The sequence below is a fragment of the Dreissena polymorpha genome, chromosome 1 (genome assembly GCF_020536995.1).
Source record: "Dreissena polymorpha isolate Duluth1 chromosome 1, UMN_Dpol_1.0, whole genome shotgun sequence".
NCBI lineage: Eukaryota > Metazoa > Mollusca > Bivalvia > Myida > Dreissenidae > Dreissena > Dreissena polymorpha.
Window position 1 is genome coordinate 41,835,363 of NC_068355.1, and position 14,097 is coordinate 41,849,459.

The 14,097-nt window shown below is 35.1% G+C and overlaps 1 protein-coding gene across 1 annotated transcript in view; it reads left to right on the forward strand.

Moving 5' to 3' along the window:
• The window catches only part of LOC127869571 (protocadherin Fat 4-like), a 141,189-nt gene that overhangs the window by 98,969 nt on the left and 28,123 nt on the right, over positions 1-14,097 (forward strand). The window contains exons 25-34 of the mRNA XM_052412261.1: positions 1,408-1,547; positions 1,908-2,010; positions 2,558-2,698; positions 2,904-3,064; positions 9,109-9,205; positions 9,531-9,778; positions 10,117-10,231; positions 10,543-10,797; positions 12,903-13,042; positions 13,818-13,914. Of these exons, the coding sequence (XP_052268221.1) occupies positions 1,408-1,547; positions 1,908-2,010; positions 2,558-2,698; positions 2,904-3,064; positions 9,109-9,205; positions 9,531-9,778; positions 10,117-10,231; positions 10,543-10,797; positions 12,903-13,042; positions 13,818-13,914 (1,497 nt within the window). The remainder of the gene's footprint in view (positions 1-1,407; positions 1,548-1,907; positions 2,011-2,557; positions 2,699-2,903; positions 3,065-9,108; positions 9,206-9,530; positions 9,779-10,116; positions 10,232-10,542; positions 10,798-12,902; positions 13,043-13,817; positions 13,915-14,097) is intronic.

Consider the following 14,097-nt stretch of genomic DNA (forward strand, 5'->3'; position numbering starts at 1 on the left):
TGGATAATTAAACGATTTTCTTCATTTCGGTAATGATTGTTATCTCATCTTGAAAGCAAAACTGAAATTCTGCGAGATGGAATTTAATGCGTAATTGTAATTGGGCCGCAAATTGTGTCGTTTGAACATATAGAGAGTAGTCCCGAATTCCTTACACTGAACAGTGCTAATTCCTTTTTGCTGAGCACAGACACAGTGATGTAGCCAAAGTTCAGAGGTTTATCTCGAATGAGCCTATGGAATATTCAAAAATATTCATGCGTGTGTGCTAGCGTTATGTAAAAGTCAATAAGATGAAAAGCTGAGTAAAACAGCTATGCCGGAAAGCGCATTGGTGCTCTATACCTATGTTTAGGTCAGAGTTGTTGACACCGTGTGAACTGCTAGGGTAACAAGTAATGCATAAACAAAATGTACGGGTCAACAGGGCTGTCTTGATGACTACCTAATTCGTGAGTAAAAAGTATTGCTCGCAGATTTATTTTTTTAGTTATTTTCATCAATGATGTTATTGTATATTTTGAATTTGTATATCGTGTCAACAATCAAAAGTTTTGTACAGGGAATTTTCATCATGAAATTATATTCTTAGTGAGATAGGTATTCGATATTTCAACAATATTCATTTAATATGATGGTGATAGCAAATTGTCTCTATATTCAGTTTTCATTTCCATTTTCATCATACTTTCTATGTTTTCAGAACGTTCAAAAAGGGCCATGTTGGTGTTATTTTGTCTAAGTTATCTCTTTGAAATAAATTGGATGATAAAAAGTGCACACAAAGCTCAACCCGTGCGTTATGACACACACTTAATAAATTTGAATGGCGTGTGTTAATTTTAAACTTGCGATACATTTTGAAAAATGAATTGCGTCTTAAATTATGTAAAAGCGAACAACGTCAGTGCCTTCAGCGCTTGGATTATAGCACGTGAACAGGAACTTGTAATATCACACAATGTTTGGTGGAAGGTCTAATTACTCGGAATCAACTATAAACTCCTTCATTTTTTGTAAACATCAGATTCAACTGAACAAACGATTCGATATCAATAATATATTTTTACACATAAAAAGGAACAAAAAGAGCACACATATTTTACCATTATGAACCACAAGTCCAATGGCGTTTTAATTACTACGTCAAACGTCATTCATTTTATTATTTCTTTTAAAATGGAGACATATATGTATGATAAACAGAAACACAAGTTACTGACATGGCTTTGTGTAATATATCAAGCCTCGCCGTTATTTTGTTCTAAGCCTCACCAGATATATTTCACGACAAAAGGGCAGTAACCTGTTTTTCTCCATTTATATTGCTAAAATAACAATTTATGTTTTCCTTCACAGACGAGCACGTAAGTTTTTAGTGCAGTAAATGTGTTTTTGATTTTCTAGTTACAAACGGTGGACTGAATCACTTCATTATCGATCCAACCACAGCAAAGATTATTCTCGCAAAGCCTTTGGACTACGAAACCGCTCAGGCCTACGTCATAACAGTCTCGGCAAGAGACGGCGGTTTACCCTCACGTTCGGTGTGTATTCTTGAGGATTTAAATTAAACAATCGCCATTTTCTGCAAATAGCATATGTTTTAAAATTGCTTGATTCGTACATAACGCCGATCCAAGTAGGTACGTACAAGTACCTACGTACAAGTAGGTAATAATATTCCAATCGGTTGGTGGTAAAAGCTTTTGTGGGCTTATCTGTCTCTTGCTTTGTTGTGCGCAAAGCCAACTTTACAAATTTAATGGAAATGTGTTGCTATTATTATAGCCAGGCAGATATCGATGTATTATTTGCATACGTTTTGCTCCCTTACGTACTTTGTGCAGGTTTGTCGTATCATATTATACATGTAAATTGTTTGTTCTCTTTTCAAATTTGATCAGGCCACCGCATTGGTGACCGTGAACGTTAATAACGTCAATGATAACACGCCCAAGTTTGCACAGAACATGTACTACGTTACTATCAATGAAGACAAGACAGCCGGTATGTGTTCGTGAAGTGTTCGTAAATGAATATCCTGCGTGTCAGTTGTAAATTCATTTTTTTTTCCATTTCATTCAAATATACAGAGTGTTCGTTCCAATCTACAGAGTTTTCGTTTCTAACTATATTCTCCATACATCTCTGTCACCGACTAATTGACCTACTAGTATATATGAGTCGCGTTCTGAGAAAACTGGGCTTAATGCATGTGCGTAAAGTGTCGTCGTGCAGTCCGAACAGGCTAATAAAGGACGACATTTTCCGCTTTTATGGTATTTTTTAGTTTCAAGGAAGTCCCTCCTTAACGAAAATCAAGTTTAGGCGGAAAGTGTCGTCCCTGATGAGCCAGTGCGGACTGCATAGGCTAATCTGGGATGACAATTTACGCCAATGCATTAAGCCCAGCTTTCTCTTAACACGACTCATATTGTCAAAACGAAAAATGTATTTAACACAACTTAGAGCTATTTTTAAGACCACAATCCTATACCTTAATATTGGTTATATTCGATAAGATGTTGATTTTCATTTACTGATGTATTGACAGGCGTTTTGCTTACGCTTACCGCGACGGATGCAGACGCTGGTACGTTGTTCACATATACCCTCGAAGCGTCAAGTACACCGGCAACGTATACGTCATATTTTAGGTTTGACACAACAACGAGGAACCAGTTGAATCTGCTCGGTAAGAAACGCAATTAACATGGACATACCTTTGTTCATATGTCCAACACTTGAACAGTATATTTAAGTAGTCGTACGACCAAATAGGGAGGGGGGATATTGATAGTTTTCAGACGCAATGTCACACTAAAATATACGTTGAGTAATTTATCCATAAGCACTATCAAAAACCATGAACAATCGCAGATTATTGTTTTGTTTTCTAGCTCCAATTGACTTGGATACGAGTGGCGTGCAATCTTTGTATACACTTGTCGTCATGGTGACGGACAATGGAAGCCCGGCTCGTTCCAGTACATCGTCCGTTCTGGTGTCTGTGAACTCTGTGAATGAACACACGCCAACACTGGGCGCTGTTACCTTTACCGTGAGATTATTCTATTGCCTCTTACTTAATTTCAGATACACAAAATGTAATATTTGATCACAAACTGATGACAATTGCTAAAAGATTTCCAGCGTTCATGGATCGTTGGTGCGGAAAGGTTGTACATGTCTTATTTAACTTATAAAGCCTTTTTTTTACAATCATTAGCGAGTTTTACAGGGCGTCCGTGTGGATTGACCTTATAATATTATACTCGTGCATATACACACTGAGCGAGCAAGTACACGATTCGGCATTTTAGAAAGAACTTGGAGCAGCATTGAACACTATAAAACTGCTTCACACTACTACGATTATACATATTTATTTAAAAGCTGTTTGCGTATGTATCAAGCCTTCATCGCTCACTTTATACCCGTATGTTATGCTTATGAAACCAATTAGTGGGCTGGAGGGCCTATTATGTTATTAATGTTCTACTAAATTATGCATGCATTTGTTTAACAAAACTGAACGAATGAAGTAAGACTCTTATCCCTATTTTACCACTTAATGTATGCCTATATACGCAAGGTTCGGAAAAAAATATATAGAATAAGACAAGGGAGGGGGGGGGGGGGCGGGGCGGGGCGGGCGGGGCGCTCATACGCCGGGTACGTCCCTGCCATCCGCTACGGGTTATTTCATATTATATAATATTAATAATAAAAATAATAATAATCTCTTTATTTTCCGAAGGTAACTCATTAAGACAACATTGATACGAAGTCATGCAAACAGTTTAACAATGGCAATCTTATTTTCAATGAGGCCTTCAAACAACTATGGTATGTATTATGCATTTCTTCATTATAATGCAAACATGTAGACTTTGACGGACATAAGAGTACTTTAACAGTGTAATAGAAGTGTCATAAAAAGCAAGTATATTATGACTTCTCTTATATTATTAATTATTTTTCCAATATTGAAATGGTCTTTACGGAACAAATATTTATTAACAGAAAGTATTTAAGAATATAAATGTATTGTTGATTACATTTTCCCATATGCACACGCTCTAACGCACGCACGCACACACACACACAAGCGCACACGCACACACTTATACGATTACCATATCTTAATTAACACGACCAATAACAATAACAAAAAGTTAACAAAACAGCTGCGTGCATTATTGTACAAAGTCAGAGTTTAAAAACGTGGAATACATTATTCTTGAAATAGTTTACGATTGACAGAAGTGGCTGATATACACAAATATTATAATTACAGAAAACAATAGCCTGCACCTCCTTGCTTTATAAATAGTTTGAAAAAGCAATATGTATATTTGTTTGCAGAAATTAAATCTACAGTAATCATTACGACACTTATGGAGGAGTATTTGACTTTTGAATAAGAAGAAAACAGAAAAATGTTACTACGCGTGAGACTCATTTTGCGCCTCAAAGAGGAAATATTTCTTAAGCATATGTTTGAAAGTGGTGAGAGTGAGAGATTGACGAATACTAACCGGTATGTGGTTCCATATTTCTATACCAGAGTAACTAAACGACTTTTTAAAAAGGTTTGAGTGAGGTGTTTTATGAGTGAAATCATTGTTTGATATCGATCTTAAATTGTAATTATTGTTTTTCACCAGTTTTATCAAGTCGTCAATATATGTGGGCGTTTAATTATGAAGAGATTTGTAAATAATTATACCTGTAAAAATTTTATATCTGTTTAAAAAAAAAAGCCATTGTATTTTTGGTGATAAATCATAATCATTTATATTTAAGTCATAAGGTAATATTACTCTAAAAAACCTTTGCAGTTTTGATATTCTGTTTATGTCTCTAGTATTTGCATTTTGCCATGTGACACATCCATAATCAATAATTGGTATTACATACGCATTATAGAACATAAGTTTCATCCCAGGTGTTAGAATATTGTATACGAATTAGTTGCAAACGGTTTTGTAGATATGATTAAAAAACTTCGAAGACGAATCCGAAAAATGATATAGTTTCATCTTGTGCAGAAGAATGGTGTGGTCTACTAAGCCAAATGCTTTTTTGAAATCCACAAAAACACTTCCTATCATATAACCATCGTCCATACAATTTAACCATGAATCAACGAGTCTGATTAAAGCAGTTTGGCATAAGTGGTTTTGTCTAAAACCCGATTGGTGTTCATTTAGTGTACAAGTTTCTTTTAAATATTTAGTTAATTGAATGGCTACATGTCTTTCAATTATTTTAGAAATTGTAGTTAATAAAGAGATAGGTCTAAAATTATTTGGATCATGTGTATCTTTTCCTTTATGGAGAGGTACGACACTTGTTAAGTAAGTCTGGAAAGATTCCAGTTGAAATTGAAGTATTTATTAATGTCGTAAGAGGTTGTACGATATAATTTTTGCAAAGTTTAAGGATATTAGGTCCTATTCTGTATAAGCCACTACTTTTATTTGGATTAAGTTTATCAATTAATGTAAGAACTTCCATAGGCGATATATATTCTAATTTGAACTCTCGATTACCCAATTTTTCATCTAAGAAAATTTTTAAATATTCAAAATTTTCAGGTTTGAAAACTGTTTTCTTAATTATATGAGATATGTTAACAAAATGTTTGTTAAGTTCATTAGCCACAAGCTGTCTCCCACTAACATTAACATTGCTTATGTTTAATGTATTAGATAAAATTGCTCTTTGATTTTCACTATCATTTGATATGCTTTTGATAGATCGTCACAATTGTTTAATATCTTTCTTCTCTTTAACAGTATTATTGAAAAACGCTCTCTTATTTTCTTAATTATGGAATTGCATTTGTTTCTCCATATTATATACTGATCAAAATTGTTGCAAGCCTTAAATGTATCCCTTTTTAATCTAGCCTGTTTTATTTCATCAGAATACCATCCAGGCTGATGTATTCGCTTAACCCGTCTACTTTTAATTGGCGCATTCTGGGATTATAATGTGTTTAATATATTGTATAAAGTCGTTAGGGCCAAATTCGGATCATTGGTAGTTTCTATAATATTCATATCATATTGACCTAGATCTTGTAGAAACAGTGTTTCATCAAAATGTTTAAACGATCTATAAGTTATTTGTCCATGTTCAGATATAGACTTACTTTTAAGTTTACAAAGGAGTGTACACGTGATTGGACAGTGGTCACTGAGGCCTATTACTGGAACGTTAACTTCTGATGCGCAAGATATTGATGTTGGGTATACATGATCAATTATTTTTGATGACGTTTTTGTTACTCTGGTTGGATATTGAACCAGTTGTGTGAGTCCGAAATCAAGTACAGTTTTTTTTCCCATTTTGTATTATTAAATTTATTAGGTGAAGAAAATTCAATGTTAAAATCGCCAATAGCTGACCATTTCATATTGGATATTTCATGATTCTGCAAATTCCATTTGTTTCTCAAATGAATCTATCCAAGACTGGGGACTGTTTGGGGCACGGTAGATAAAGCATAGAAGATGTGATTTATTATTTTCGAAAGCTGCCTGTAGCCAAATAGTCTCAATGTCCGAGGATTCTAGATCAAAGCGACGGACATAGCTAATGTTCTTTTTGATATATATAATGAATCCTCCACCAGCCTTTTTTGACCTGTCTTTACGTTCAAAAACGAAGTCGTTAATTAATAGATCTGTATCATTAATTGTACCTGTAAAAAACGTTTCACTCAAACCAAATATATCAATTGACCCTGGCTCTCCCATTATAAATTTGAGTTCACCTAATTTGGAAGAATGTGTTGAATATTCAAACTTACTAAATGAATACCTTGTTTGCTGAAAGAAAAAACGTTTTTATGAATCAACAATTTATCCTTGAAATTATTATTCGTTTTGAGAGGCATTTTCGATAAATCTACGTTTTTGCTTACATTTAGATACTGGTATGAATCATAATTGCAATTACAATACAACGTACATGTATTTTAAGAAACAAAAATAGTGTCAGGTTTAATATTATAGTTACAAATTATTTTGTTGCATTCAGTACATATATTGTTAAGTTTAAGAAATGGGTTTTCATGAGTAATTAAGTCTGAGTTGATATGTCCGTCAGTGTTTTCCTACCATAATCTTTGATTTCGGCAATCTTCTGTCGAGTGGTTTGCTAAACCGCAACGTCTGCACGGTGACCATCGTCCAAGTACCTGAACGTTTCTATTACCAAACTTGCGACCGTTGTTTTGGAAACGGTCTCTAATGCCATATGTCGCTCCTGTCCATGATTGCCGAGAGTAACGTGTAGCTGCGACTCTGTGTGTTAATTCTCTCGCGGACGTATGTTTGGACTTCACAATTGGAGTTACCGTGTTGATTGTCGAAACCAGTGTACTCGAGCCTTTTGGACACAGGTGTATACCGTCTTTGAAGTGTGCAATGAACGGATGGTAGCAGTCAATGAGAACAGCACCCGTTTCCATACACAATTTCTTTATGTCTTCATTTACCGGCTTGATGTCCGTGTCCGTTCGCGGACAGAGAGTGCATAAATATACAGTGCACTGGTGACGCAGAACCTCAAATGTTGAGCGAAGCGTTTCATACACACTGTGTGATGATACGGAAGCTGCATCATTACTTCCGACATAAATTACTATTTTTGTGAATTTGATATATCGTCAGTCAAAAGACGAGTGTAGTTGATCTCGATTTCTTACCGGAAAGTGTACGTACGTCCACATTGCTCTGAAGGCCACACTTACTTATACCCTTAAGAGTTGAGTCTCCGATTAATAACGTTCTTTTTTGTTCAAGTCTGGGTTTATGAACGAAGTCATTAGTATGCGCGTTTCCGCTTCCTGTCAGTTCCGACGTGTTTTGCGAATTTTGCAAAGCGGGCGACGTTATTTCTACATCAAATGATTGCGTCGCGGGAAACGTTGTACGATCATTTGATAAATCATAGGATCTAGTAGGAGTTTCCATCAATTTATTTAGCGATATTTCAGTTTCTTTTTGTTGCGTTAAAATATTAGACATCTGGATTTTCATTGATTCAGAAAAGGATTGCCATCGTTTTAGAAGTCCCTCGTTCAGGTTGGTCATTTGCGTCTTAACATATTGTGAAGTTGAAGTAACATCTTTCAACTTATTTTTCATGTTACTACAGCACAGAGTGTGTTGATTTTTTTAAACCACATATAATATCTTTTATTTCAGCGAGTTGCGTTGAGGTCTGTAGTATGTGTTCCCGCTTTTCACTTTTGAGTTCATTTATTTCGCTTGAAACGGATTTCATAAAATCTTTAAAATATCATGGATATTCGATTTTTGTCTTTATCAATTCGACGAGCATGCTTTTCTTTTCGTACTGACTGAACTGATTTATTGAGGCGACGTAATTCTTCATGGCTATCGGATTCATCTTGATTTTCCGAAAGTTTAGATTCATTTTTGCTTATTGACATCAAAAGTTTTTTGAAGGCATTCTTTACATCAGTTGTTGTTTTTTCGTCATTTACTTATCTTTCCTATATGTTTTTAACATCGCTGGCAGGTGAATTTCCGTGAACTGATGAGAGTTTTTCCCGTTGATTAAACACGAACTTTGTGTGTGATACGAGTTTAATGTATAAATACCCTGTCGACCAGAACCTAACTTGTATTGCGTTTCAACAAGATTTCCCTGTCTGTCGTGCACCGGAACTTTGCAACATTTATACGGAAGAGTGTTATTGCTGAAAAACTGATCCGCCGCAATCTTGAAAAGTTCATACATACCAGTGTTTAGTTAAAGTCGAAAACTTCCACCTGTCTCGTATACAATCACATCTTCTTGATCGGTGGAATCCAACTTATTTTGTAGTGACTTCCTCATATTTAGCGTGTAATCCACACCAACTGGGGCGCCATCAGTAACATTTGTTTAACTCCGCGGGTGCCGCTGTCCCAGCGAAAGGCAAAATATCACTCATGTTACGTCGTTTACTTTTGTCCGAAATCCACAAAATTACATTGTTGTATCGACTTTTTTCAGAGATTCTGTTTTTAGTAATATTGAGTTATTAACAGTGCAATTGCTTTTTTTTTACATTTCTAGATCGCTGAATCAGCCATACACGGTGCCCAAGTGGGAATTCTGAACGCTCTAGACTCTGACAGAGGCGCGGATGGTGAAATAACTTATACTATTATAGGTAAGGACATACGCAGTTTAATTGACCATTTATTAAGTGCACCTGACACTGTTATAATGTTTTTCCCGTAGCGTGTAAAGATAAAGTTGAACATCTTAAGTAATCATATTTTACACGTACACAATGTTTATAATCTTTGTGGCGCAAGATAATTGCATGTTGATATTTTTTAATCTTTTTCTTTTTGTGCACAAGTTAATGTTATATTTGGAGTGACGCCTGATTTAGATATACACATGTGTTACAATTTGTCTTATCGATAAAACCATTCACCTTTACTCGCGTGTAATCTACCAGCATCTTGAGTTGACATATATTTTTGCAGCTGGTACCGGTATTGGAAAATTTGCAGTCGACCCAAAAACCGGCGCCATTGTCGTCCTTGGTTCCATTGACTACGATCTATTGCGTACATGGTGGCTAACAGTGAGGGCCGCTGATGGTGGGTCGCCGTCAAAATTCGTTAATGCACAAGTAACTATAACCGTCACCAACGTGTCTGATGAGAAGCCAAAGTGCATGACAAATTCATTTTTCGAATATATCACAGAGCCCGGGGTTCTGACCACAACAGTGAGTGAATTTTAATAATGCATCATATTGTGTTGTATATATATAGTGCACAGTTATGGTTATCTATTGGAATTAACTAGAGATGAAATGAATTTATATTCCTCTTCTTTATTATTTCGAGTGGATTATAATCGATAATATACCAACACAAAACATTTTATTTATGCTAATGCATCTTTCGTTTATGACGTCATACATATCATATTAATTTGTGTAGAATTTCTAAACTTCTTACAACTGTAACCCATTTACCGTTAAAAATACATCATCGTGTGAAGCAAAATAAATATTGTTACCCTAAACGAAATATAACATTGTGGCAATTATTTTGCATGCAGTATGTATCGCTTGCATGTTCCGATGCCGATGGAGAAACTTTGTCATACTCACTTTCTAACAACCCCGGACCAACATTTGCCATCAGCAGTACCGGCAGGATTACACTTGCGTATGGTAAGAGAGTACATTTTAATATGGTAAAAGAGCTAAAAAATGAAGATTTTTTTATGTTAATATTAACATTACAACCATGAATTGCACTCAAGTTAAGTTATAAATAATGTTTTTTTGTATTTTGTTCTCATGTACCCAAGTGTTACAAGCATGTAAATATCAATGCACTTAATGTCATGAATTATTCGTTATTGCTCGTACACAGTTGATGAGCTGAAATCGCTTACGTCAACCAAAGCTTGTTTTATATTTATAATAACATACGGTTGGGTAATAAAATCAAATGATAATTAAAGCATCATTTGTTGCAGTTCTTGATTTCGAGGGCCAATTTCGATACTTCGATATGAAAGTGACGGTAACGGACACTGCGGGCAACTCTGTGATAATTCCCGTCTTTATTGACGTAAAGCCAGCCAACGAGTTTTCGCCAGTGTTTCCAGCCGATAAAACCGTTAACTTTAACGAGAACACGGCTCTGGGCAGTGCAATAGCAACCCACGTAGCAACGGATGGTGATGCTAATTACAGTCCCGATGGAGTTATTACGTATTATATTCAATCAGGTACGTGACTACAACGGCTTCGCATGCGACAATAACTTGAGAGCGTTTTGCGAACATATCTTTTCATGGCATCTCCGGTATTCCTTGAAAAAAATATTTAACAGTTTTTTTTAATAGATTGCGTCGGAAGTCGAAATCTTATTTTGACCTTTTTAGTTTTATTACTGGGAAGATCTATTACATTAACTCTCCGAATTGCAAGCTGACAGCATATCCATTACACAAGATTCATCGTTAAAAAACGGCCGTGGGAATACTGTTCGGGCGGGTGGGCTGTCGGGTGGCTTTGCGGGCGAGACTACGGCGGTAAATATCCGTCGGGATCATTACCTTGTTCTGCATTGATGAACTTAAAAAATACTATAAGTGAAAAATATTATACGATGGAATGCAACAATCAAGATGATGGCCCTAGGTCCAAGTTCAAGAGTAAAGTTTTGAAAATGTGTACCTGGCATTTGGTGCGGAGCATAAATTTTTCTAGCATCGTTGAATTTTCATATAGCATGCCAAATGTGCTTAGCATGGTTGGTAAGAGTTTATTAAAACCAGGTCCCTAGATCCATAGTCAAGGTCACAATTCAAGTTTAACGGTAAAATATCGGAATTTTGCACTTGAACAACTATTCAGAGAAAACACAGTATTCCCAGCATTTTTTTTACTCAATATTAAACATACAATGTAAATATGTGCAAGAACAAAAGTGATTTATTACAGCAGTAATAATGTCAAACACATATTATACATGCTAGTATATACTTTTTTTTGCTTTGGATGCCTTTGGTGTATGTTGTTATTTTTAAATGTAATAATCAATACTATAGATGAGTTCCGTAGAGTTAGGTAGAAGCCAACTGGACTGGGATATGAAAGTTTTTGTTTCCATATTTGTTCAAAGATTGAAGTTCATCGTTGTTGAGTGCTATTTCTTTTTCAATTTGGATCTTAAGTTTTAAATAGTTTATAAAACAATTGAAAGTAGGTATTTGTTTTTTTGTATTTCATGCTAAATGTAAAATTAATATGATAATGTAGTTCACAGTGTTATTAATTTCTGGTATTTTAAAAGTATTTACACCGAAACTGATATTTAAGAGTGACAGTTTTAATTTTAACTGTTGTTTCTTTAGAAATGTTGTCATTTGGTTCCATAGAATTTGAATATGTTTGCTCTCCCAGAAAAGGTGTTCTATTGTTTCAATGTGTTCGCTGCATTCCCAGCATGGATGGATTTTAAAATAAATTGACAGAAGTGATCTTTATAATGGGAAATCTGTTGCGCGCAAGGACCATATCTCTAGGCCCAAGGTCAATGTCACTATGGAAGGTCAAAGATCATATTAAGGTATTTTCAACAGCATTCATGGATTTTCATATCTTTTGCCACGATTGATTTGCATGGTAAAGCAGTGTTGCGTGCAAGAACAAGGTCTGTATGGCAAGGTCACTATTTAAGTTCGGAGATAATATTTATGTATTTTCAACATAATTTTGTTATTTCTTATCATAAGTTATAAGCACGGTGAGACGGAGTCTCGCGCACAAGAACCAGATCCCTTTGTCACAGTTCAAGTTCAGGACTTCTGCTCTTGGAACTGTTCGGGGCATACATTTGTAAAGCATGGAATGATTTTAATATCATTTTGCTCAGGCGAGGAGCATGATTGGACGGAGTCTCTCGCAAAAAAAAGGTTACTGTGTGTAGAATTAACGGAACAAATGAAGGTCACATGTCTAAACATTGTCTTAAGCAAATACAGAATTTTGAATAATTGCATTATTTACAAAAAAAAACAGTGGCTCACTCTTTAACCAAGTCCTAATTGCAAAGATCAAACGTGAATAAAAAAAATCCAATGAGACTTTGTCCGATCTTTATATGATTTTTTTTTTGCTTGTAACGGGCATTTTTTTGTTACATGAGTTCACATTTGAAAAGATAATCTACCTACATGTATTTTTTTTATGAGTAAAATGTTTTATCTATCGTATCTAAAAAAACGACCACGACAGTATATAGCAAATTTAATTTGTTTAACTCTGTTCCTACTGATTACAGAATTTATTTATGTATGCCTAACAAATCGTGTGTTTGATGTTTCAGTGTCAAACGGTGGACTGAATCTCTTCAGTATCAGTCCGACCACTGGCAAGATAATTCTCGTAGCGCCTTTTGACTACGAAACTGCTAGGACGTACGTCATAACGGTCATGGCAAGTGACGGCGGCTCACCACCACGTTCGGTGCGTTCCTTTCGCTATATAATTGACAAGTTTATTAAAGTTTGAAAACTAATAATGACGATGTTTCAAAATATGTAACTCAATTAATAATATTAATTATATTTTAAAATGTCAAGTAAGACGGTTAAATATCTAGGGACATTACCGTTTTGATGACGTTAAAAAGTATTGTTTGCAATTATAACAATATTTTAAAACGACCTTTTTACAGATTTTGGTATGTTTTGAATGAGTTAAAGGTAAACATTGGATCTAAAAAGCTTTAGTTAAAAACAAAAATAAAATTAAAGAAAAAAAAGCAACCCTCAACTGGTCTCGAACCACTGACCCCGGAGTAAAAGCCTAACGTTTCGACCACTCGGCAATCCGTGCTCATACAATTTTTGATGTATTTCTTACTTTATATAAGCAATCATCGTATTGTCACAAAATATAACGACAACAATAGAACTCTCCAAAGTATTCAATCGTTTCGCGTTGCAATGAATTATAATGTTCAGGTTTTTAAATCGCCAAAAGATGCATATAATGGATATTTTAGAGCATCGTAAATGTTCAGTATTACGGTTGCCTCATAAATATATAATAACTACAATGCAATTTGCGAATCAGAAACATTTTTCTTAATTTTGTCAATTTATCAAAACGTGCAAAGGTCCATATAATTTTTATATTTTGTCTGAAGTCGCTATATATCTAACCAATTAGTGCTGCAGTCTTTGTGGGTGTGTAATGCTGCCATTCTAACATGATGTATTTCTGCACATTTTGACAGGCCACCGGACTGGTTACAGTGAACGTTCATAACGTCAATGACGCTACGCCGAGGTGTTCCTCTACGTCAATGGCAGTGACGGTGTCAGAGGACAAGAGTGAGTACTTTTAATCATTTGTAGAGATTTAAGTAGTAATGCTGTGTTAATTGATTATATACTATCACCAACTCATTTCTGTCGATAAACAACGCATTTCAAAGGAAACTAACCCGTACCGAATTATAAATTAACCAACAGATATAACATGTATATGTGATGAAGCCTTAAATATTATGTATA